The sequence below is a fragment of the Lissotriton vulgaris genome, chromosome 2_1, assembly GCF_964263255.1.
Source record: "Lissotriton vulgaris chromosome 2_1, aLisVul1.2, whole genome shotgun sequence".
Taxonomy (NCBI): domain Eukaryota; kingdom Metazoa; phylum Chordata; class Amphibia; order Caudata; family Salamandridae; genus Lissotriton; species Lissotriton vulgaris.
Window position 1 is genome coordinate 1,983,653,660 of NC_141687.1, and position 24,288 is coordinate 1,983,677,947.

At 44.6% G+C, this 24,288-nt stretch overlaps 1 protein-coding gene across 9 annotated transcripts in view; it reads left to right on the top strand.

Moving 5' to 3' along the window:
- The window catches only part of PPIP5K1 (diphosphoinositol pentakisphosphate kinase 1), a 1,319,084-nt gene that overhangs the window by 573,152 nt on the left and 721,644 nt on the right, over nucleotides 1–24,288 (top strand). For all 9 annotated transcript variants that reach the window (XM_086958191.1, XM_086958195.1, XM_086958197.1 and 6 more), the window contains one exon: nucleotides 22,415–22,490. In XM_086958191.1, the coding sequence (XP_086814317.1) occupies nucleotides 22,415–22,490 (76 nt within the window). The remainder of the gene's footprint in view (nucleotides 1–22,414; nucleotides 22,491–24,288) is intronic.

Here is a 24,288-nt window from a genome sequence, read left to right on the forward strand (position 1 = left end):
TCAATAAATGAGACGCACACTTAATAAGGAAATGCGACACCAGTTTAGAAAAATAACATTAATTTTTATATTAATTTAGACCCCAAGATCTTCTTGATTAGTTAAGCACTTTTCAAGCTAATGATTTTTAGGAACAGAGAACATACCGCCGTCAGATTTGAGGCATGAGCCTAGAATTCGGTAATGCTATCCAATATTTATTTATTTATTAATTTTATTGAGAAACATACACTCCACAGTGGTACTTGCAATTGCTGAAGTCAATGGAAGAACCAAGAGTTCACAGCGTGATGTGGCGGATGTGACTAGAGCGAGTGGAAAGGAGCTGCGTTGAGTGCTCTGCAGGCAAGAGAAAGCCAATCAAGCAGAGAAGGCGGAAGGCTGAGCGCCTGTTGGCTGTGGATGGTAGGGATCCGCCTACTATCTCTACAACTTACGCTCTGTGAGGCAACTGTGAGCGGCGGAACTGCCTGGTAATGTTAGAGCTGCGGTTCCTTCCGGCTATGCGGCTGCAGCTGGCGTTATCCCGGTGAGGCATGCGCATTAGTGACTGCCGCTCCCATTCTGCTCCTCCCTGCCAGCATTACCTACAGAGTCTGTCGTACCCTCCCCCTCCCCACACCCCCGCATCAGAAAAGTCTCCAGAGCTGCTCTTTCGTCGGCTGCCTCCATATATTTTTGGATAAAGGTTAGAAGTCGAAAAATACTGCATATATCCCTCTGTTGCTGCAATTTTGAGCATTTTGACCTTGGCCTCTAAAACACAATTTTTAATGTGATGCCTGCACTCATCGTCTCACAGAGGGTGTGGAGTGTTTGCTCTCCCGCTCCTTCCTCTGGTGTCTCCTACTGGGATAAAATTGGGCTGACAGAAAGAGGAGAAGATGAGACTGTGAGATGTATAGAGGGCTCATAGATGGTTCCATCCATCAACCCAGCGAAGGTGCAGTAGGAGCTGCAGTACTTAGTAACCTATAGTAATATAGTAATATTTAAGTAGCGCACTCGCAGAATACAAGCAGCACACAAGTCTAATTGATAAGTAGTTAGTAGCAAGCTCGCAGTAAGCAATCACGAAGGAGGCTTGTTGTTGACAGTGTATTGTGTGTTGGAAAGGCCTAGGCCTTAGCCTCTCACTGGTGGTGCGGTAGCATCCAGCATTAAGTTGAAGCGAGGGTACCTTATGGTGAGGGGTTGGGGGGTTCTGCTCCAAATACACACTTCTATTCTTTCCCCATAATCTCTATGCCCCTCCTTGTGTCCATCTGAGCCTCTGCTCTACCGTCTAGGAAGTGATAGTACTTACTGTGAAGCTGCAGAGAAGGAAAAGTCTCAAGAGTTAAGGATAGAGGGGAGAGAGAAGAGGGAAGCCAGGCATCAGGAGTTTGTTGCTTCTTTGGTCAAGTAGATACGGGGCCACTACTGGATATCTGTGGTTAATCACTTTAGGCTCTTTAAGGTTGTTTTTGAAGATACCTTCTTGGTGCCTGCATTCTGGTTGTTTATTTGTGCCCTCCGGCTTAGCCAGTTCCTTAGCTAATCAAACCAGCTCCCCCACACTATTGAAAACTATCCAGCGAAACAAGCCTCAAGCCATCTGTCCATCCAAAAGTCCCATCCTACCATATTGTCCATGTTTTCTAAGGGACAGAGGGGCAGAGTGGTACGAAATAAGGAAATGGGGATGCCCACAGGCGTAATTAAAGACGAAGAGGTGGGTATACTCACAATCCACTCTCAGGGCACAGTCCCGCATCAGCTCAATCTCATCATACATAATCCAGTGCAATCTATCTCTCAAACTCAACTCATTGACCAATGTCAATGTAGAAGAAATGGATATGGAGGACGGTTAGGCTGGTTCTGAAAAAATTGGCGCTGATACCAAGTTGAACTCTGAGACTGTGTTTATATCGGAGCCTATGAGTTCTGTGGTTCTATCTGGCATCCTAAACATTGAGTCAGTATCAGGAGTGTTGTCATCCATAGAGGTTTCTCGAGTGACTTATAATGAACTAAGTGGGGGTGGATGCAGCTTTGATTCGGGTGAATTGGAGGACTTTTCTTTGCCGGACATTGCTATTTATTTGGAAACAAAATGTGTTTTGGAAGCTAATTTAATAGTCAGTTGTCCCAGAAACGGCCTTGAGCCCCATCTTACACTTCCAGGTTTGCACAGTTGTACACCTTCCTCAAGTAAATCATTCTTAGGTTTATTGGATCTGATAAAATTAGATCTGTCTCCGTGCACAGGAGCGCACAAGCATAATGGCGATTGTCGAATGGGTGAATTATTGGGAATGGTGGAGGGAGGGACAATTTTGATATTCTTTATGCATTAGAGAGCATTCCTTCCTCAATGTTGGCCTCACTAGATACATCAGGTGCTAACTGTGCTCATATGTTGATTGCATTGTCCCCCTATTTTAAGGGGTGTGCAGCACCTCACTTCTTCTGGTATTTGTCTAGGGAAGGAAGAAATGTGCATTGAATTGAAATCTAAGGCTTCCCAGACTAATAAAGTGTGGCATCATATGGGGTGGTAGAAATGGGAGTTCAAGTGGGTCCTTATAATGGCCTGGGGGCTTCCCTTATTGGGTATTCTGAAAATATCCCTCATGGCCGACAATATGCTCTGTTCCCCCTCCCAAAATCAGATAACCAGGGACCACCATCTTGCTGCTCAAAGGGAGAATGTAAATGCATCAGTATTCAAGAATTTTCCTCCGATGTTCCAGATATTTAAAAAATGAGTCATCTTTACTCATCGGGATACAGTTTCACAAACTGACCCTCCCGTTGTTCATCTATCACGGGTTAAAACCAGATGATGTTTCTCTTGGGAAGGGCACTTCTCCCCCTGGATTGGAATGGGTTAAAATCTTGGAAGGGGAAAAAGAAAAGGATTCAGCGCATCACAAAATGTAAGCCAAAATAATTGAGGTTTCCTAATGCCATGGAGAGCCTGACTTTATAACTCCTCCTCAAAAAGTAAATGAGTTGAAGATAGTTAGGCCTCATACTGGCCGGGAGTTGGGGTCCCTAGAAGTAAATCCTCTCCCATCATGACGGAAGTACCGGTGTTAGGCAAAAAATGGTAAGAGAAAGGGCTTACGGACATGGGGGTAACATACCATAACAGTTGGGGAGAGTTGGGCACTGGATTAAAGAATGACAAAGCACAGATAGGTTTGGTTGATTTGTCATTGCAGCAGCAAAAATAAATGATACTTCTCTATATTTATTTTATTTAGTTATTTTTGACATTTTTAAAGCGCACTGCTACCCAGAGGTGTCCTGGCGCTGAATGATCACTAGCGGGAGTAAATAGGGGGGTTAGCGGGTAAAGAGCATAGCTTTGAGTGCTTTCCTAAATTTAAGCAGATCGGGAATCGGGCGGACCTCGGATAGATTTCCCCCAATCCTCTCATGTGGATTCTCTCCCTGTACGGACTGATGCAAATCATGGGAGATTTTTCAATGGGGGCTGCTTCCCCTTCTTCACCAGCACAAATTCTTAAACCGGGAGCTGAGAAAAAGCAGAGCAATAAGCTAGCTGTAAGACTTGGGTCCGCACAGGTATCTAATACTTTGACATTTGTTTCCTTGTGGAATTGGGTCCATTTAATAGAAGCTTTTACTGCAGTTATTGTCTGATATTGAGGATCTGAGAAGGGTAGCAAGTTAAGATATCGATCGTTTATTTATGGATCCTCGAAGCAGGCTTCCGAATTCCAGTGTAACATTTAGCTCTAGGATCATTGTAATGCTAATCCTGGCTAATGTTGATCATTTTAGGAAAAAGGGAATCAATGTCTTCCCGTTTGAAGAGCCGGTTTTTGCTCAGTTAGACTCCTGTAGGGAAGATACTCAGGGCTCAGGTAGAGCTGTACATAATAGCTGGGGGATTGTAAAACCAAAGGATATTATAATCTCGGTTGGCAGTACTGGAGGGAAAAGAGTGATTAATATCGTGGGATATGATGGCCAAAGGGTCAGATGAGTTGGGTAGCTGGTTCTTTGAATGCTTCCAAAGAAAACAAAACTCCCTATGCTACAGAGGTTGCCCCTGTGCAAAATTCTGCCATGGGAAATGGTATGTTCAGAACACCCTAACTCCAAGTTAAGCTCATCCATTGATAATTTGTTCTCAGGGAATGTGGAGTTTTGGAGATTTTAACTATGAGAACGATTTTGTCTTCTGTTGTGCAGCAAAACCTTCAGTAAAAGGCCATGCAAGTGGAGATTTTGCTATTTTACTTAGTGGTAGTATACACTGGAATCCTCTGGTCTTTGTCCATCCGTCAAGTTTCTGCATGTGTATAAAGCTGGCTCTGGGTAATGTTATAGGAGGACAGTATTCAACTGTGTTACTGGTTAATGTTTATATACCCCCTTGGAAGTCTCTGACTCTCTAGTTGAATCCATGTATTCTTTTCTGCGATATAGTACTATCTTAGAAGAATGCAGGTTGATAATCATGGTGGGGGATTTTAATGCTAAACTCTTGAATTGTTCCTCTCTGATCTTTAACATGGAGTTGGAAGAGGTATAGGGCATCCACGTGACAACCCTGCCTGGTCATATTAGATCAGACAGGCGAGAGTAATGTTTTTTTGGATTGTCTAAGAACCAATTACCATGTTATTTTAAATGGAAGATTCTAAGAGGACTCTCCTGCTTCCTTTACTTTTAGCTCATCTCCAGGGCAATCACTAATTGATTACATCTTGGTATCCTATCAATTCTTTGGAGCATGTACACAGTTTAAGGCACTGAGGGCAAATCTGAGCGATCACAGTATTGTCTCTCTGGACATCGATTTACAACTCTAGATGCTTGAGCCTTGGAATCCCAGAGATGATACTATTGTGTATAACAAAACAAATGGGCGTACCTTTTGGTCAAATAAAAATGTGATCAACTTAGTGGGAGTGGTTAAAAAGGCGATTTCTGGTCCCACACAGGAAATTCTCATTGCTTGGTTTGAGAAGCTTCTGATTTTATTTCAATCATGTGGGAGCAAGAAACAAGCTAATGGCTTGCGCTAAGCTTGTGCTGGCTACCTCTGGGAGGTAAGAAATCTAAACCGGGAGTTGAACCTCTTAGTAAGGGAACAATTTAAGCATTCTTCATTAGTAAGGCAAAAGGAAACCAAAAGATTGAAGCGGGTAAGAACAAGATTGAAAGTGTCTGAAGGTGGAGGATCAAAAATGGATTACATTTATAGAAGTTGCACTCTCTGACAACTCGCGTAAATAGTGGGCTTTGATAGCCAAATACTGTGACTACAGAATTACAGCTGAAGCCATTTTAATATCCAATGCTGAATGGATCCAATACATTTCACAGTTATATGCTTTAAATTCTAGGGGGAGGTTTCATCTGGAGTCAATTGGTGAGTCTCCCTTAGGGAATGTTTATGGCCCTCCTCGTGAGAAGATAGTGTTTTATTAAGGGAGCAAGGTACTCAGGCGATAGGCACGGATGATTTACCGATATTGCTTTTTAAACAATATATCTCTGCATGGGCCCTCTTTTTTCATGCTTCTATACTGCTATGTACTTGGGACAATTTAGTCCTATTGGAAAGGAGGTATTGTGGTACCTTTATACAAAAAAGATCCTAAAACCTCTCCCGCCAGTTTTTAGGCAGATCACATTATTAGATGCGATCATAAAACTGTTTGCCAAGAGCATACTTCTACATCTACAGGATAGGGCTTTTGTCAATTACCTTGTTTCTGCTGGACTGGCGGGTTTTCGTAAGCATTGTGGTACTCTAAACAACATCACAGCTCTGTAAACCTTGATTGAAAGTACCCACTAGGTAAGGGTATGGCCTTATATGCTGTCTTTATAGATTTCAAAAACAACAGTTGATGGAAAGAATGCAGAACAATGTCATACATTCACCCCAGTACAGAGATCAGGGCCAAAATCCATCGTTTTTTGCACTCCACACCACCCCAGTTCAGTCATGGCCATATGCAAATCAGTCTTGACCTTGTGCCTCATGGGAACAGTCCAGCCCGAACTGCCAAGCCATGTCTTTCCTTGACCGGAATCAAGCATCCTAGGACCGGTTTCTGGCTATCAGCCGTCATCAGCCAGGATAGCTTGACTCCAGTGGTGTGGAGAGCACGGGACTCACGTCTGAGCATACCCGTCCCACTCGGGGTGACAAATGCAAAAGCAACAGTTGATGGACAGAATGCAGAACAATGTCACACATTCACCCAGTACAGATATCTGGGCCAAAATCCATTGTTTTTCTGCACTCCACACCACCCCAGTTCAGACATGGCCATATGCAAATCAGTCTTGACCCTCTGCCTCATGGGAACAGTCCAGCCCGAACTGCCAAGCCTAGTCTTTCCTGGACCGGAATCAAGCATCCTAGGACCGGTTTCTGGCTATCAGCCGTCATCAGCCAGGATAGCTTGACTCCAGTGGTGTGGAGAGCACGGGATTCACGTCTGAGCATACCCGTCCCACTCTGGGTGACAAATGCAAAAACAGTTGATGGACAGAATGCAGAACAATGTCGTACATTCACCCCAGTACAGAGATCTGGGCCAAAATCCATCGTTTTTCTGCACTCCACACCACCCCAGTTCAGACATGGCCATATGCAAATCACTCTTGACCCTGTGCCTCATGGGAACAGTCCAGCCGGAACTGCCAAGCCATGTCTTTCCTGGACTGGAATCAAGCATCCTAGGACCGGTTTCTGGCTATCAGCCGTCATCAGCCAGGATAGCTTGAATCCAGGGTGTGGAGAGCACGGGACTCACGTCTAAGCATACCCGTCCCACTCAGGGTGACAAATGAAAAACAACAGTTGATGGACAGAATGCAGAACAATGTTATACATTCACCCCAGTACAGAGATCTGGGCCAAAATCCATCTTTTTTTCCACTCCACACCACCCCAGTTCAGACATAGCCATATGCAAATCAGTCTTGACCCTGTGCCTCATGGGAACAGTCCAGCCCGAACTGCCAGGCCATGTCTTTCCTGGACCGGAATCAAGCATCCTAGGACCGGTTTCTGGCTATCAGCCAGGATAGTTTGACTCCAGTGGTGTGGAGAGCACAGGACTCACGTCTGAGCATGCCCGTCCCACTCGGGGTGACAAATGTAAAAACAACAGTTGATGGACAGAATGCAGAACAATGTCATACATTCACCCCAGTAAGGAGATCTGGGCCAAAATCCATCGTTTTTTTGCACTCCACACCACCCCAGTTCAGACATAGCCATATGCAAATCAGTCTTGACCCTGTGCTTCATGGGAACAGTCCAGCCCGAACTGCCAAGCCATGTCTTTCCTGGACCGGAATCAAGCATCCTTGGACCGGTTTCTGGCTATCAGCCGTCATCAGCCAGGATAGCTTGACTCCAGTGGTGTGGAGAGCACGGGACTCACGTCTGAGCATACCCATCCCACTCGGGGTGACAAATGCAAAAACAACAGTTGATGGACAGAATGCAGAACAATGTTATACATTCACCCCAGTACAGAGATCTGGGCCAAAATCCATCTTTTTTTCCACTCCACACCACCCCAGTTCAGACATAGCCATATGCAAATCAGTCTTGACCCTGTGCCTCATGGGAACAGTCCAGCCCGAACTGCCAGGCCATGTCTTTCCTGGACCGGAATCAAGCATCCTAGGACCGGTTTCTGGCTATCAGCCGTCATCAGCCAGGATAGTTTGACTTCAGTGGCGTGGAGAGCACAGGACTCACGTCTGAGCATACCCGTCCCACTCGCGGTGACTAATGCAAAAACAACAGTTGATGGACAGAATGCGGAACAATGTCATACATTCACCCCAGTACAGAGATCTGGGCCAAAATCCATTGTTTTTTTGCACTCCACACCACCCCAGTTCAGACATGGCCATATGCAAATCAGTCTTGACCCTGTGCCTCATGGGAACAGCCCAGCCGAACTGCCAAGCCATGTCTTTCCTGGACCGGAATCAAGCATCCTTGGACCAGTTTCTGGCTATCAGCCGTCATCAGCCAGAATAGCTTGACTCCAGTGGTGTCGAGAGCACGGGACTCACGTCTGAGCATACCCGTCCCACTCGGGTGACAAATGCAAAAACAACAGTTGATGGACAGATTGCAGTACAATGTCATACATTCACCCCAGTACAGAGATTTGGGCCAAAATCCATCGTTTTTCTGCACTCCACACCACCCCAGTTCAGACATGGCCATATGCAAATCAGTCTTGACCCTGTGCCTCGTGGGAACAGTCCAGCCCGACCTGCCAAGCCATGTCTTTCCTGGACCGGAATCAAGCATCCTAGGGCCCGTTTCTGCCTACCAGCCGTCATCAGCCAGGATAGCTTGAATCCAGTGGTGTGGAGAGCACGGGACTCACGTCTGAGCATACCCGTCCCACTCAGGGTGACAAATGCAAAAACAACAGTTGATGGACAGAATGCAGAACAATGTTATACATTCACCCCAGTACAGAGATCTGGGCCAAAATCCATTTTTTTCCACTCCACACCACCCCAGTTCAGACATAGCCATATGCAAATCAGTCTTGACCCTGTGCCTCATGGGAACAGTCCAGCCCAAACTGCCAGGCCATGTCTTTCCTGGACCGGAATAAAGCATCCTAGGACCACTTTCTGGCTATCAGCCGTCATCAGCCAGGATAGCTTGAATCCAGTGGTGTGGAGAGCACGGGACTCCCGTCTGAGCATACTCGTCCCACTCGGGGTGACAAATGCAAAAACAACAGTTGATGGACAGAATGCAGAACAATGTCATACATTCACCCCAGTACAGAGATCTGGGCCAAAATCCATTGTATTTCTGCACTCCACACCACCCCAGTTCAGACATGGCCATATGCAAATCAGTCTTGACCATGTGCCTCATGGGAACAGTCCAGCCCGAACTGCCAAGCCATGACTTTCCTGGACCCGAATCAAGCATCCTAGGTCCGGTTTCTGGCTATCAGCCGTCATCAGCCAGGATAGCTTGACTCCAGTGGTGTGGAGAGCATGGGACTCATGTCTGAGCATACCTGTCCCACTCGGGGTGACGAATGCAAAAACAACAGTTGATGGATAGAATGGAGAACAACGTCATACATTCACCCCAGTACAGAGATCTGGGCCAAAATCCGTCGTTTTTCTGCAATCCACACCAGCCCAGTTCAGACATGGCCATATGCAAATCAGTCTTTACCCTGTGCCTCATGGGAACAGTCCAGCCGGAACGGCCAAGCCATGTCTTTCCTGGACCGGAATCAAGCATCCTAGGACCGGTTTCTGGCTATCAGCCGTCATCAGCCAGGATAGCTTGACTCCAGTGGTGTGGAGAGCACGGGACTTACGTCTGAGCATACCCGTCCCACTCGGAGTGACAAATGCAAAAACAACAGTTGATGGACAGAATGCAGAACATTGTCATACATTCGCCGCCCCAGTACAGAGATCTGGGCCAAAATCCATCGTTTTTCGGCACTCCACACCACCCCAGTTCAGACATGGCCATATGCAAATCAGTCTTGACCCTGTGCCTCATGGGAACAGTCCAGCCCGAACTGCCAAGCCATATCTTTCCTGGACCGGAATCAAGCATCCTAGGACCGGTTTCTGGCTATCAGCCGTCATCAGCCAGGATAGCTTGACTCCAGTGGTGTGGAGAGCACGGGACTCATGTCTGAGCATACCCGTCCCACTCGGGGTGACAAATGCAAAAACAACAGTTGATGGACAGAATACAGTTTTGGCCATGTTTAATATGGTCCTTTGGGGTAATAAAACTTGCACAATATAAGTAGATTTGCACTGTCAAAGTTATTATAGTATTTATATTGTATAAAGCTGATTGCACTGAATTATACTGCTTTACTGTATTTGAATTGCACAATTGTTTCCAATATATTTTGTATGTTGGTCAGGTTTCGCATCTTTCCCAAATACTTTAGCGCACTAGCATTTTAAAAGTTTAAGGACTTCCATTATATGTGGAGTGTGGTTTTATCCTGATTGTTGCTGTGATGTACTCTGTTTTGTATATAATTAATGGTGAGATTTCTATATTGTCAGCTTCTGAAATGCAATTTATCTTGTTCACTAATAATTGTAAGATTTGTAGTTTGTAGTTTTCTTGTATTTTTTATGTGGAACTCTTTAGAGTTAAAACCAATTTGTAATTTTTTTTTAAAGTCAATGTGAATACCTGTAACAAGAAACACCCTGCAAGTGGGGGCTGGGGGACCAGTTCAGCAGAACCCAGAGGGGGTTTCAGCTCATGAGGGTCTCTGGAGCACGGTTGCACTGTCGGTAGGCTCAAACTCTGGCTTTGGGTCTCGGGTGCAGAGGTGTTTTGTCCAGCAAGGCAATGCATTCGAGGATTTCGCTTTTTAGGTTCACCTGGAAATGGAGACAAAGCAGAACAACAGGGCCACTCTCTACGATGGCCTCGCTGGTGCTGATGGCCTATGTCAGTAGGTCTGTTTTGGAGGTGTCTGACAGGACCCAAAAACAAGCCTGGGCTGCTGCAAGGGCTCCGGTATCCAGGGTATTGATGCAGGGCGACTCCAGGGGATTCTCGCATCTCCAAACTTGGGCGGGAGACGGATCGGACCTCCTGGAATACAGAGACCTCCTCCTGGAATGCTGCTTCCTCGGTGGACCTGGGCGTCCGCAAAACGGTGTACCAGATCGATGCGGTCGATGGCTGCAGGGAAGTGGCTCCTCCACTTCAAGGAAGATGCTGGCTGGTTGACAAAGTACTGGTAGCCCTCCAAGGCTTTTGAAGGATACACAGCTGCAGGACAAGTCGGGTATTTACAATTGACCGGACAGGAGCAGGCTGGCAGAGTTTAGCGCCAAGGCCACTTCTAGTCTATATTTCTTGTGTTCTTCGGCTCTTCTTTGTTCTTCTTCTATTTTAGACAAGTGAATCAGAGTTCCTTGTGTCAGGAGCCAACTAAATGCACAATTTAGGGGCATTAAGCGGAGTGTAGGGTCTTAGCTGATGTACTACTGACCCCTGAGGTCACTACACCCTCTATATGACTATGTCCTGTGGAGAGCGGACATAACCCTGTCCCAGATTTACTAATTTCACCACAATTAAGATGATGAAATCCTTATTTTCGGGTCCCCTTCAGGTAGCCTACTTTAGAGGTTAGACTAGCCTGACAGTCTAACACGCCTCCTTGCATAGCTAATTTGCCCCCTGCCCTGTTGCCAAATGGGTCTCAAGGCAAGGGTTGGCATCTCCCAGGTCTGGGGGAAGCTGGGGTCGCATATCAAAGGCGTGGTGGGGGCTTTGAAGCCGGTAGCTTTCGTATGCTAAATTGCTAGTCATCCTTCTGGAGGAGGTGTGAGCACCTTCCTCCGGAGCAGGTATTATTTCTGGACTCAAAGAGCATGGGCTTTCACCTGCAGGAAGTTAGAAATGTATCTGTAGTGGCAGGCTGGATGATACCAGTCAGCCAGGACACTAGGCACTGGTAGGTTTTTCAAGGGGCACCTCTAAGGTGCCCTCTGTGTGCATGTCATAATAAATCTAGTACTTGCAACAGTACAAATTTATTAAGACAAGGTGTTTGATACCAAACACCAGTACAGAGAACATATATTGTAGCTGAGTAACTCCTAATGATCAGTGCCCAGTACATATACTTAAGATGGCCTCCCTGTTCACTTGTTCATATAGTAATTGAACTAGACAGCACTGGGGCATATCTGCTCATGCATATATGCCCTCATGTGTAATATAATGCACCCTGCCTTAGGGCTACAAGCCCGCTGTAGGATTGACTTACATATATTACATGCAGTGACCTTGGTGTTGCACACAGTGAGTGTGCCATATTGTGTTTTCACTCATAGTTTGCAGCATGACATACAGCCTGCTTGCTGCAATGTGTGTGTTGGTCCCTTAGGGTGGCATAAGACATGATGCAGCCTCAGGGGCCTTCTTTAATACCCCTGCCCTAGGTACCTGGGGTACCATTTACATGGGACTTATATTTGTGCCAAAGTCCTTGCTAATTGGGTAACAGTTAGAATTGAACATATTTTAGGGGGTAAAGAGCACTGACTCGTAGGGCTGGTTTGTACTCCTCATTGCACTATCTGAGTGAAAACGCTACACAGACTTTTGCCCTGCTACCTAAAGGAGGATTTGTTGCTGCTGAAGGGAAGGATCCACCTACAACTCGGGAACCCGCTTCGCGGGTCCCGCATCGACAACGCTGCCCATCCAAGTGTTGGACCCTGCTGGGTGAGTGTGCGAGTGACAGGGCTGCGAGCGCTGGGACCGGGACTCACTCTCCCAGGAGTCCCGGCAATCCTGAGGCCAAGTCACCTGGCCCGCTCTCCCTGACCGCCCCGCCCCGCATAATCATTTCACCTGACGCCTTTAAGAAGCGACGAACCCCGCTGCGCGGGAGCGCGCGGGAGTGCCCGGGTCTAAGCCCGGGCAAAGGGCGGGCCCTCTGAGGCACGAGAAGGCAAGGCGAGGCCATCCCCCTGAAGTCTACTGCCTGGCATCTATAAGGTACTATTTAAGTTCGCCTATTATCACTTTCTGCTCAGCTTCCATTTGTCTGTCGCCCCTGACACCTACTTTGGGATATTGTTCGCTTCAGCCAGTAGGCAATATGGTAAGGAAGAAATCGGCACCCGCCGCTACGGAGTCACTTAATACTATGTACTCATACGTCGTACAAAAAGTCCGTAAGATCAATAATGAGAGGAGGCAATCTTTAGGCTTGAGCCAATCCCCAGTCTTGCCGCCAGAAAGCCCGTCCTCAAGTGCATCATCTACAGTGACGCTGGCTACACCGCTAGAGACTCCCCTGACAAATAGATTAGACCACATCCCACAAGACCATGGCAGCGACGAAGAAGATCCCGATGTCTTGGTAAACTCGTCTGCCATTAATGATAATGACTCCGACCTCAACCATCAGACAATTACTGTGGAGGAAGCACCATCACCGGAGCAGCCCGCACCACGGGCAGTGAGAGCCTGTAGAAAATCTCACTCAAAGCATGGGGGGAAACAACAAGGTAGGAAAAAGTTGGCTACACCACCCTTAAGACGCGAAGGGCAATATGTGGAGCTTGATGTTGAAGCAGAGTCTAGACGTATCATAGACGATGATTTATTCAACCGGATACAAGATATGATTGACATTAAAATCAGGACAATCATCAAGCCCCTGATCGGGAAACTGGACAAACTAACATCGGAGGTCAAAAAGGCGGGTGTAGTACATAATAAGTTGGTTGAAGAGGTGGAGAATTTATCCTCCCTCATTACAAAATTGGCGACTGGTGATGCAGAGGCTTTATCTAATGAGAACGCACCACAGACCATCCTACTAGAGCAGCCTCCACCATCATCTTCATTATCGGCACCTAGTCAGGATGTAGCAGTAGGAGCCCCCTCGTCCTCTACAACTGGCGATATAAGAGGATCGAAACATGAGGACGTTTCAGCTCAATTCATTTTGGAAGCCTCTCCAGTAGTGCTTGTACTAGCAAATGTCCCAGTTTTAGCACAAAACAAAACAGAATCTAAACAGGACTTGAAAGATAAAGCGCTACATTGGCTCACCACTAACATGAACATGGCTCATCAAGGGATGGATAGTTTAGCAAGGGACATTGTTATGACCAGGAGGGTATCTTGGATCGGGTCTAAGCCTAAAAAATTTAAGGGGGACTCTGTGATTATAAACTTTGCCAATGCGGATGTCCTCCCAAACATTTTGACTAATATCTTCCCACCCCAACGGCGGAGCGGTTCTATAATCCCGCTCACTCTAAAAAAAATTTATAGTGAGGCTCAGCTTCCTACTTTCTCTAATACTCCTAGAGTTAGGAGAGTGAATAATGCCTCAAACTGGGAAGGGGGTACCAGACCCCGATATCCTAACGACCGTTTTGGGCCCATGTTTAACTTTGAGCAGGGAAGACCTAATTATGCGCATGAGCCAAATTTCTGGCCTGCCATGCCATTTGACCCAGTCGTTAATGGATGGGGTCCTGGCTTGCCGGGCCTAGACCTTACTGGTCGGAACAACAGGTTTATACCACGGTTGAGAAATGACCAGTTTCTGTTACGCCCAAATACGCCACAACCTATGTGGAATACCTCAGTCATGGGTCAAGGTCAGGTAGCTACCCCCTTTGATTGGGGGTGTGGAATGGGGAATAGGTATGGTCCTTTATCCGACTTAAATAACTGTGATTGACTTAAACCTGGAACTGTCTTAGAAAGTGAGACTAGAAACATACCTTTAATAAATTGTGGCCAATGTTATATTGGTGAAGACCTTAGTGTGCCCACTTCTAACGAAGCATTAGAGAGACATGTGTCTTTAGATAACGACCACCCAGGGTTATTTCATCAGGGGGTGGTTCGTGAAAAGCCAATTTTGAATACCGACCTAATACAGAGCCCTTCCGAGGCGGAACTGAATGAGGTGGTCATATCTTCAAGCTTAGCTGAAGGGTGTTTGGTGGGGGCAAAAGAGCCTAGGATACCAACTGATTCCTGTAAAATCATAAGCTGGAACATTGCTGGCTCAAATGCAAAACGACAGGACAACGCCTGTTTGAGCTTTATTTCTAATTACCATATAATCGCTTTGCAAGAAACGTGGGACACATCTGTTAATTTTTGGTGGGATGGATTCACTTGCTTCACTAATCCTGCTGTCCCTAGCCGTATGGGTAGAGCCAAAGGCGGCCTGATAATTATGTTTTCTTTAGATCTGAAGAGAAGCTACAGGCAGATCAATACTGACTCCGTAAACATCCTAATGGTTGAAAGGGTGATTAATAATAATAGCAGGACGATTTATGTTAACTTTTATAACTCTGGGAACAGCGAACACAGAGGTAGTAATGTCGCTAACCTAGACAGTATTTTAAACACAGTGTCTCAGAATATCAAGTTAGTTTATGAGTTTATTCTATTAGGTGATTTTAATATTCATTTGTGTAATTTAGCCTGTAAGGGAAGTAGTGATAATGCAAATCAGGAGGTTGAGGAGGCCCCCTCGGGACCCCACTTTGAACATTCCACAGAGGGGTGCGAGTTAGAAGAACTTCTTGCCAACTATGATTTGTACGAACCCGACAAGGGCTTAAGGGCGCCAACCTTCACTGGCACCCATCATGGCTCAGTGATAGATTACATCTTTGTTTCACAAGGTATTCTAAGCCGGACTATGGACTATCGAACACAGTCATAACACCTTATAGTGATCACAACTCTGTATTACTTGAAGTGGCCTGGGGAGGCCAGATGGGAGCACCGCCAACAGCGCTAAAACCGGTACATCCCCTGAAGCCTTACGACCAAGACAGACGATTGAAATGGGCTAAAGTGATCCCGGAAAATTTCTATGAAAAAAATGTCCCTAAAATAAAAGACAAAGTGGACATCTGTCAAAAAACTGGCGCGCAAGGTAAAGAAATAATAGCGGCTTATGAGGCAATTTGCGGCCAGGTGGCTAAGGACCTTTTAGCCAAATCAAAAAAAGGAATTTCTGGAAATAAGCGTTGGTTTGACTCTGCATGTTCAAAAGCCCACAGAGCATTGATGGCAGCCTTAAAAATCTCCCCTAGGGTCGGAGATGACATTGTCAGATTAAGGAAAAACTATAAGGCAGCCATTAAGAATCGCAAGGAAACTATCAAACGCGAATCGTGGGAAAATCTCCTCTCAGCGGCAGTGTTGAAGGACAGTAGGAGATTTTGGGAGATTATTAGACAGCCGTTATTTTCCGATGATAAAAATGTTCCTATGGACTGTGTGATCACTGATGAAAAATGGCTAAATCATTTAAAAAATGTCTATGAGGGTGTGGTCGAAGGAACTAAAGATGCCTTATTGCCTGCGATAGCTGTACACCCTATTCTTTTTAACCCCGAAGAAGTGGAAAAAGCTTTACTGGCCACAACAAGACATAAGGCACCTGGCCCTGACGGTGTCCCTGCCGACTTCTTTATGTACGCACCTAAACTGTGGGCGGAGGTCTTGTCTAAAGTGTTTAACGCAGCCAACGATAATCAAGCCCCTAGTTCCTGGGCCACATCCACCATTGTCCCTATTTATAAAAATAAAGGTCAGCGGGATGATCCCGCCTCCTATAGGCCTATATCTCTTTTGGACTCAACCATAAAAATATTAGGTAGAGTCCTTTTGGCCAGACTTTATGAAAATGTTGAGAGCTGTGGCGGGCTGTCTGAATTACAATATGGATTCAGAGAAAGAAAAGGGACAATCGAACAATGCATAAATCTGCACCTATTGATCTCTAAATATACAGTGGCAAAGGGGGGTTCCGTGTTTCTCGCATTCATGGACCTCTCCTCTGCCTTTGATTTGGTGAACAGGACGAAACTGTGGCAGATATTGTTGGAGATGGGTATTGACGAGTCGTTGGTTGTGTTTATGGCTAACCTGCATCAGGAGCTTTTTGCAGCTGTTCGAGTTACAAATGATGGTAGACGCACCCCCTTGTTTAAATCCCTAAAGGGGTTGCGGCAAGGCTGCATTTTAGCCCCTTTACTATTCACCATCTATATTAATGGGTTGGGCGGTCACCTGCGGGGACAGGTAGCCGATGTTCCGCATGCAGGAGGCGTTAAAATTCCGGCACTCCTGTATGAGGACGACGCAGTGTTGATAGCCCGTACTGGTGTAGGCCTACAGCATCTCCTGGACGCATTTGGTAGTTTTATGGAGAGTTTGGACCTCAAGGTTAACGCCTCTAAATCACACACGATGGTAATGGGACGTGAGTGTAACAAAAAAAGACATAAAACATTTTTTTGTAGGGGAGTTCCCGTCACCAATGTAACCACATTCCCATATTTGGGGGTAACGTTTGACCAGAAAGGAACTTGGGGCCCTCAGATAAGAGTAAAAAGGCTGGCAGTAATAAGATCTTCTTCAGCGGTATTGGGCTTTGCTGGGAAGTTAGGGGCCAGGCCCATGGAAGCTCTTTTGAAAATCTACAAGAGTAAACCGGTGGCCATAGCGGCTTACGGTTCCCAGCTGTGGGGGTATGTAAATCTTGACCCAATTCAGAGAGCAGAGAATAGATTCATTAGATCTCTGCTCTCAGTTCCGCAATCCACCCCAACGTACTCGATCCATAAAGAGGTGGGCTTGCCCTATCTGTCTGATACCCTGAGCCTTGCACCGCTGACTTTGTGGCTGAAAATGTGGACAAACGAAGACCTACCTTTGAACCATAAAATTATGCACGACGTCTTATCCTTGGATAAACATAATAGTATCCCATGGCTGGCTTATGTAGCGAAAACATTTGCAGATCTAGGTCGCCCAGAACTTTTTTCATCCCTGGAAAAAATTAGGAGACAGGATATAGTCATAATTAAAAAGTTATTTAGGGATAGGCAGGAAGCACGGCGGGAGGAATATGAATTGCTGAAACCAGCGGTAAGGGCTCATAGCCTTTTGGTTTGTACATCCTCACTCGCCCCTTACCTGAGTTTTGTCACATTCCCATACCACAGGTTTTCATTAACAAAGTTTAGATTTAATTTGATACATTTTTATTTGGGTTCTTTTAAGAGCTGGCAGAAGCCTGAGTTGGCCCCACCGTGCAGCTGTGATAACTTTTCGGTGCAGGACACTCTGCACTTTGTCATGTTTTGTAGTTTGTATCACGAGCAGAGAAAGAAATATTTGCTTCCTATTTTGAAAGAAGCAGGTTTCGCTCAAGTGCGACCAGCTTTGCTCTTTTTACAACTTTTACCTAATACACATATTACCTTTTGCATGGCAAACTTTTTGGTAGCTGCAGTAAGGGCGAAATCTGTTGGTCAAATCTTACCTTAAAATTATTAGCTTTTTATGATGCTTTTTTTGCATGATTTGTAAAAAATATTCAATCCGTGTATAAAATTATTTTTAAATGCTTAGCTGGATTTTCTTTTGAAAAACGTAGATAGAAGTATTGTATGTATTGCATGTAATGTAATTGTTTTCATTATTTGTTCTTTGTATGACTTGTAAAAAGTCGAATAAAGATATTCTGAGAAAAAAAAAAAAATTCTGAGTGAAAACCGGCATCTAGTATGTCGAAATAGAGCAAAAAGTGGAGGAACAACTGCAACAAAGTTCCAGTATCCTATTGGGCTGATTAAAATATTTCTGAATAAGCTCATGTTTGATTTCCTTTTTTGGCCATTCCTACACTGTACTCCTACATTTCACAGATGAAATACTGGGCATCACACATTTTAAGTTTTACTTATCAAATCTAGTTTCATGTAATACATATTATTAGGATGAGTGCTAGTTCAAGGCATGAATTGAAACAGTCCGCTCTACGAGTACGTAATTAGGATCTGTTCAAATGTCATTCAGTGTTTTATTTTTAATAGCTAATTTAAGACCCTTTGCTAACCAGCCATGTCAGGCAACCATGCTCCCCAATATGTCATTAGGATAAAGCCTACGTATCAACTCGCTATCTATGCTGTTATATTTGCCTGACATGGATGAGGTCAGTAAATGGTACATCACTGGAAAGGACAGATATCTATGTACTATCAGCATTTTGGAGCACTTCCTATTGTACCTAGGCATGATATTTTCCTGCTGCAACATAAACGCACAAAGTGGGTGTAATATGGTCAGTCTTAGCTACACCTTTGAAGCGAAAGGTTTATTAGAGACACATTGAACCACATAGCCACTCAGTGCACTCCTGCAGAAATTTGGAGGCACAGTGCAATCCTGAGTCTGCTCCATGGAGGTTCTGCAGAAAACAGAGCAGCACCATAATATCAATTGCATTCAGTGTCCCGAGAAATCCCTTTGACAAAGATGCACATCTTATCACTTCCTTCGACTGAAGTAGGTTGTCTGTAGTGCACACTGTTAAAAGAACAGTTTGAATTATTGCAATTAACGTGCTTATGTATATTCCTGAATTTACATGGTTTTAATGTTCCACAATCCTTTTATGACCCACATTTTTTTATTAGCAATACAAAACAATTTGCTTACAATCGCAAAACATCGCAAAATGTCTATACAGTAATCAACTAGGTGGAAATGACTCTTCATTTTTAGGGAAATATTGCTACTATTGCTTCCCAATCCTGCAGACATAGACACAAATTAAATTTGATGATGCATTTCAGCAGAGAATTAGGTAATTATTGAAATATGTTTGTTAGTGTGCGAGGGCCTGTGATTTAACAATGGGTGTATCATGTTTTCTTGCTTTTTCCATGAGAAACTGCGTGCATTGGATGTGTAGGTGTGCTTGTTTTCCTTTGTGATTAATGTGTGTTTCACTGCAATCAGATACAAGTAACATTGTGTCTGCATTCAATACTAAAAATCGGATTCAGTTTGTGGCATTGTCATGGTATTTTCAGTCACTTCCTAGTGTTGAAAATCCCCACAGGACCGCAGACTATGAAGTAGTTTCACTTGAAAGAAACAACTCCAGCAGAGAATTGAAATTTGTATTCACATGAAAGTTTCTCATCATACATTCCTCCGGTACAGGCGTGAAATATTAGGGTGAGTCTTGGAGCCATTGAGGCTGATCAAAATGTGAGGACAGCATCTATGATCTTTGAAATACTGGTAGCAGTTTAATCTATGCAGTGTTCAACTTCAGATACTTGTTATTTAGCCAGATTGATGTTGCCCAAACATCCTTGAAATAGCAGCCTTGCACGCTACACATTGCTATGAAACTGGTGGACAGCTGTTGGTAAAAGGTCAATTTGAATCCAGAGTGTGTCTTCTTTTGAGAACAACTGCACATTAATAATAAAAAAGGGCTAATTGAGGGCTTTAAGGTGACACCTCCATGTGTGAGTTCTCTTGGTACTGATTCAGAAGGCAGCATTACCACAAACTGTGACCTACCTGTAAATTAGGACTCAATCTGCAGATTGACTCTGTCTCTCATTTCCATTTAATCCAGTCTCATTATTAGAGTGATCCACAATATTTAAGAATGTAGCCAGGTTCAGTAGCACTAGCGCACTCGTATCACCCTTAGCAAGAGACTTCTGAGATCATCTGTGGCAGATACGATAAATGTCTTGGTCCATTTTATCAACAGTGGGCAACAGGTGCATGCTATTGCTCCTTAGTTATCATTTGTGGAACCAATGATGCATTAAGGAGACTCCGGCATTCTGTCTTTTATAGATTCACATGCTTGAGTCATTCCTCAGGGTCAGACTAGGAATCCTCAGTAGTCATATCATGTAGTAGTAACAGTAAACATTCATTTGTATATAATCATACCCTATTATTACAGTATTCTATCTACCTCATTATGTCAACCAAATTCCGGACAGTAAGGTGCAGAGTAAATGTTCTGACTTTAAGTGAGCTTCTGTCATGTTATATGATGAGACGTAGAAAGTCCCTGGGCCAGCATATGTAATGTCCCGGGGTACCCACGCCCCGGGACATTGCTGTTTGCATGGCTCCCGCCCTGTCATAGCAAACCCTGCTTATCAACGAAGCAAAGCAGGATTGCTTTTGGGCAAGGGGAGCTGCATGATAGCAATTCCCCTTGCCCAAAAGCAATGCCGGTTCCCGCAGCAGGTGGGGAGCCGGCAGGACTCTGGGGGCATTGTGGCTCCCCTACTGTTCTCAACAAAGAGGCGAGGCCCCGGAGGATGGGGTCCCCGGGGCCAGAATTGGACAGGGGAAGGGGGACCACGCGGACCCCCTTCCTAATGATTAATAAAAATATTCAAGAATTGGGCATGCCCCAGGGGATGGGGTCCTCGGGGCGAATATAAATTAATGGAAGTGGGCTGTTTTTTTTCAGAAACGTTTGGAGTGGTGATCCTAACACTGCGCTCAGCATGGCCCCCTAGTGTGAAAGTGCTGGGTGCGCAGCTCTCAACGCGACCCCCTAGTGTGAACGGGCTGGGTGCGTGGCTCTCAGCGCAGCCCCCTAGTGTGAACGCGCTGGGTGCACGGCTCTCAGCACTGCACCTGAGTACTTCACAGGTCTTTAAAAGACCATTTACCTGTTAATGAGGCTTCGTTGTGTTTTCACCCCTTCTTAGAGCCACTGCATCTCCACTCTGCCTATGACTGGAAGAATTAGCCCCCCACCCCCAAATAAAATTGAAAAGGAAACAAGCATTGTCAAAACCAAAAGGCCTACAGCCAGTTCCAGATCTGTTGCCTTCGCCAGTGCTTGTTTATTGTGAAATAGATACATTTTTGATGGTGACAGTATATTTTCCCATGCACATTTAACTACTTAATTATTGTATAATGCATGGGCCACCACCACTAATTGTGGCATAACTTCAATCAAGTGCAAGGTTGATAACTAATCCATCAGTGGGGTATAACATATCACTGCCTTTAACTTTTTAGTGAGACAAAGGCTCGTATCTTATATCATCATTCACATTATTTTGTTCCTTACAAAGAAATGAGAAAAGTTGCTCTAAGATCATCATCACTGTAGACATGATTGCAAACATACTGTTTAACCGGCCAAGATCAGTATTCCATGTTAATTGGGGCATAATCAATAGTAGTCATCCTCTTGAATGTCCTACTTGTAGATTGTCGAATCGAAACATGCATTAATCTCCTAGAGTTTGCAAAAAAGTGTGTTCAGAACGTGAGATATAATTATTGATTAGATGCTTTAGTCTCCCTCCCTAGGAGGGGTAAATCATTGTCGTTGTTCCTTAAATTTCAGTACCAAACTATTTTACAGCAGTCACTGATTCAAGATATCTGACAGTGAATCGCCTCATTGGCTTTGGCCCACTGATTATACACAAACCTTTGATAAAACTAATAGTTGTGGTTTGGATCTAATAAAATATTTTTGTTTTTGCTCTAGAGATTTGTTATTTTTTGCCCATAGACATTTTATCCAGTGGCAGAAACGTTGGGGCATTTGGCTCTCAGCGTGTCAAAGTTGTGAGATTGATCTGTTAATGAAGTGCTTGTCACACTAAAAACAATCTATTAAATACATTAGCCTGGGTGGTTACCTTCAGTTCATCAGTATTTAGCTCCATCCTTTGCTGCATGAGCAGCAAACGTGGTGTAAATTGGCTTTGAGCAAACCCATTGGATACGCTTGCCATTGCACAAAGAGCAAGAATTTTCAAAAGTGGATTTGCTCCAGATGAAATATTTACTTAATGCAACACATCGTCTTAGTGCACATATGCAGCTTTATTCTGCAGGTGTACGACTATAAGTAATATACTGTAATCTGATTTTTTTTATATGTCTTAATTGTTTTGATTCTTTGAACTATTTGAACATTATGATGGCTATACAATGGGAAAAAAAACCTGAAGAAACCAGAAAATATTTATTATGTCTTGATTTGTTTAGATTCTTTGAACTATTTGAACATTATGATGGTTATAAAACGGGAAAATTAAAGCTGAAGAAGCCAGAACAGCTTCAGGTATGATTTTCGAGTATTCTCTTATGATGTGTGCTTTTAAATCTGCATGGTAATGAAGAAGGTAATATATGAAGAATTCTTATTTATGTCATTGTCCTTACATTTACATAATTTGTAGGGAGTGCAATCAAGAAGATTAAGAAAGAACAGGATATTCTATTTTATTCTTCAAATAAAAAATATGTTTAATGGAAAGATGATCCCAAGAGTGGGAGGGAAAATTCCCTCCTAAATTCATTACACCTAGGTGGGTCTTCCACATAACCTAGTTTGGAAATACTTGGAGCAGAAAGAGAGTACACTATTGGGCACCCATTTTAGGACCAGTATGGGGTTTGGGAAAAAATCTATATTTTATTAACACATGAATAGCACAAATGACATTCTGCAATAAGTAATACGTCTGTACTTTGTGTTACTGTAAATACACGTGCTTTCCACACTTCTGCCATCTAGTGTTTGCAATTCGTTTTACTTCAAAGAATTCTTCGTCTCAAGATATCGAGAGAGTCCTCCCTCAGCCCACAATGTATCAGGAAAAAAACTGGTTTTGGAGCCTGTGGCTCCAAGGGCTCTCCAGGGTAAATGGAGTTGCCCTTACCCCATCTAAGAGAAGAAAAGTGAGGTCACCTGCTTGGTAGACTTGGGCACCAGCAGGACCCTGAAAAGGGTGATCCATGTGATTCACCTTAAACCTTTCCATGACGGGGCTGACATCACCATGCTGATTGTGACTGATTAGGACCAGGAGACAGAGAGTGAACCTTTCCATGATCTCCTCTCTCACAGCCTCAAAGATGGGTCAGTGGATGGAGTTGTCTTTTCAGACCCATCTCTGCCCAACAGCAGGCTAAATGCAAGCAAGTCTTGCAGCAGCATGCTAAGTTTTTTTTCCTTAACACCTGGTCAGAAAAACTGGTCCATGTCCTGATGTTGACACTAAGGGCAGTGTACCTGTCAAAAGAAAGATCTATCAACAGTCTGATCAAGTTAAGGAGATCATCAGAGCTGAAGTCAGCAAGATGCTGGAGTTAGGGTTTATTAAACCCCCTGGGAGCCGCTGAGCAAGCCCAGTGAGTCTAGTCCCCAAACCTCATCCACAAGGTGGAAAGAGAGAAATTAGGTTCTGTGTGGACTGTAGAGGGCTAAACTCTGTCACCAAGACAGATTCTCACCCTATCCCAAGAGCTGATGAGTTGACAAATTGGGTGCAGCCAAATTTCTAAGTACCTTTGACTTCACTGCAGAGTACTGGCATATTGGCATGACACCAGGAGCAAAGGAAAGGGCTGCATTCTCCACACCTGATGGGCATTATCAGTTTACTGTGATGCCTTTTGTTTTAACGAATGCCCCTGCCACCTTACAAAGGTTTTGGGATCAAGTCCTTGCTGGATTAGAGCCCTTTAGTGCAGCATATCTAGATGGTATTGCTATCTTTAGCTCCACCAGGAAGGATCACCTGATCCACCTGGGGAAGGTTTTAAAATCCCTGCAAACTGCAGTCTTAACTATCAAATCACCCAAATGCCAGATATGGTTGGGAACAGTGGTATACGTGGGCCACCGTGTTGGTGGAGGCTAAGTGCAGCCCTTACAGCCCAACATCCAGGCCATCGTGGACTGGGTAGCTCCAACCACCCAGACCCATGTCTGGGCATTCCTTGGCTTGACTTGTTACTTCAGTAGCTTTGTGAAGGGATATGGGCCCTCACAGAATTCACCTCCAAGAAGATGCCCAAAAAGGTAAACTGGACAGTAAGCTGTCAAAAGGCTTTTGACACCCTGCAAGAAGAAA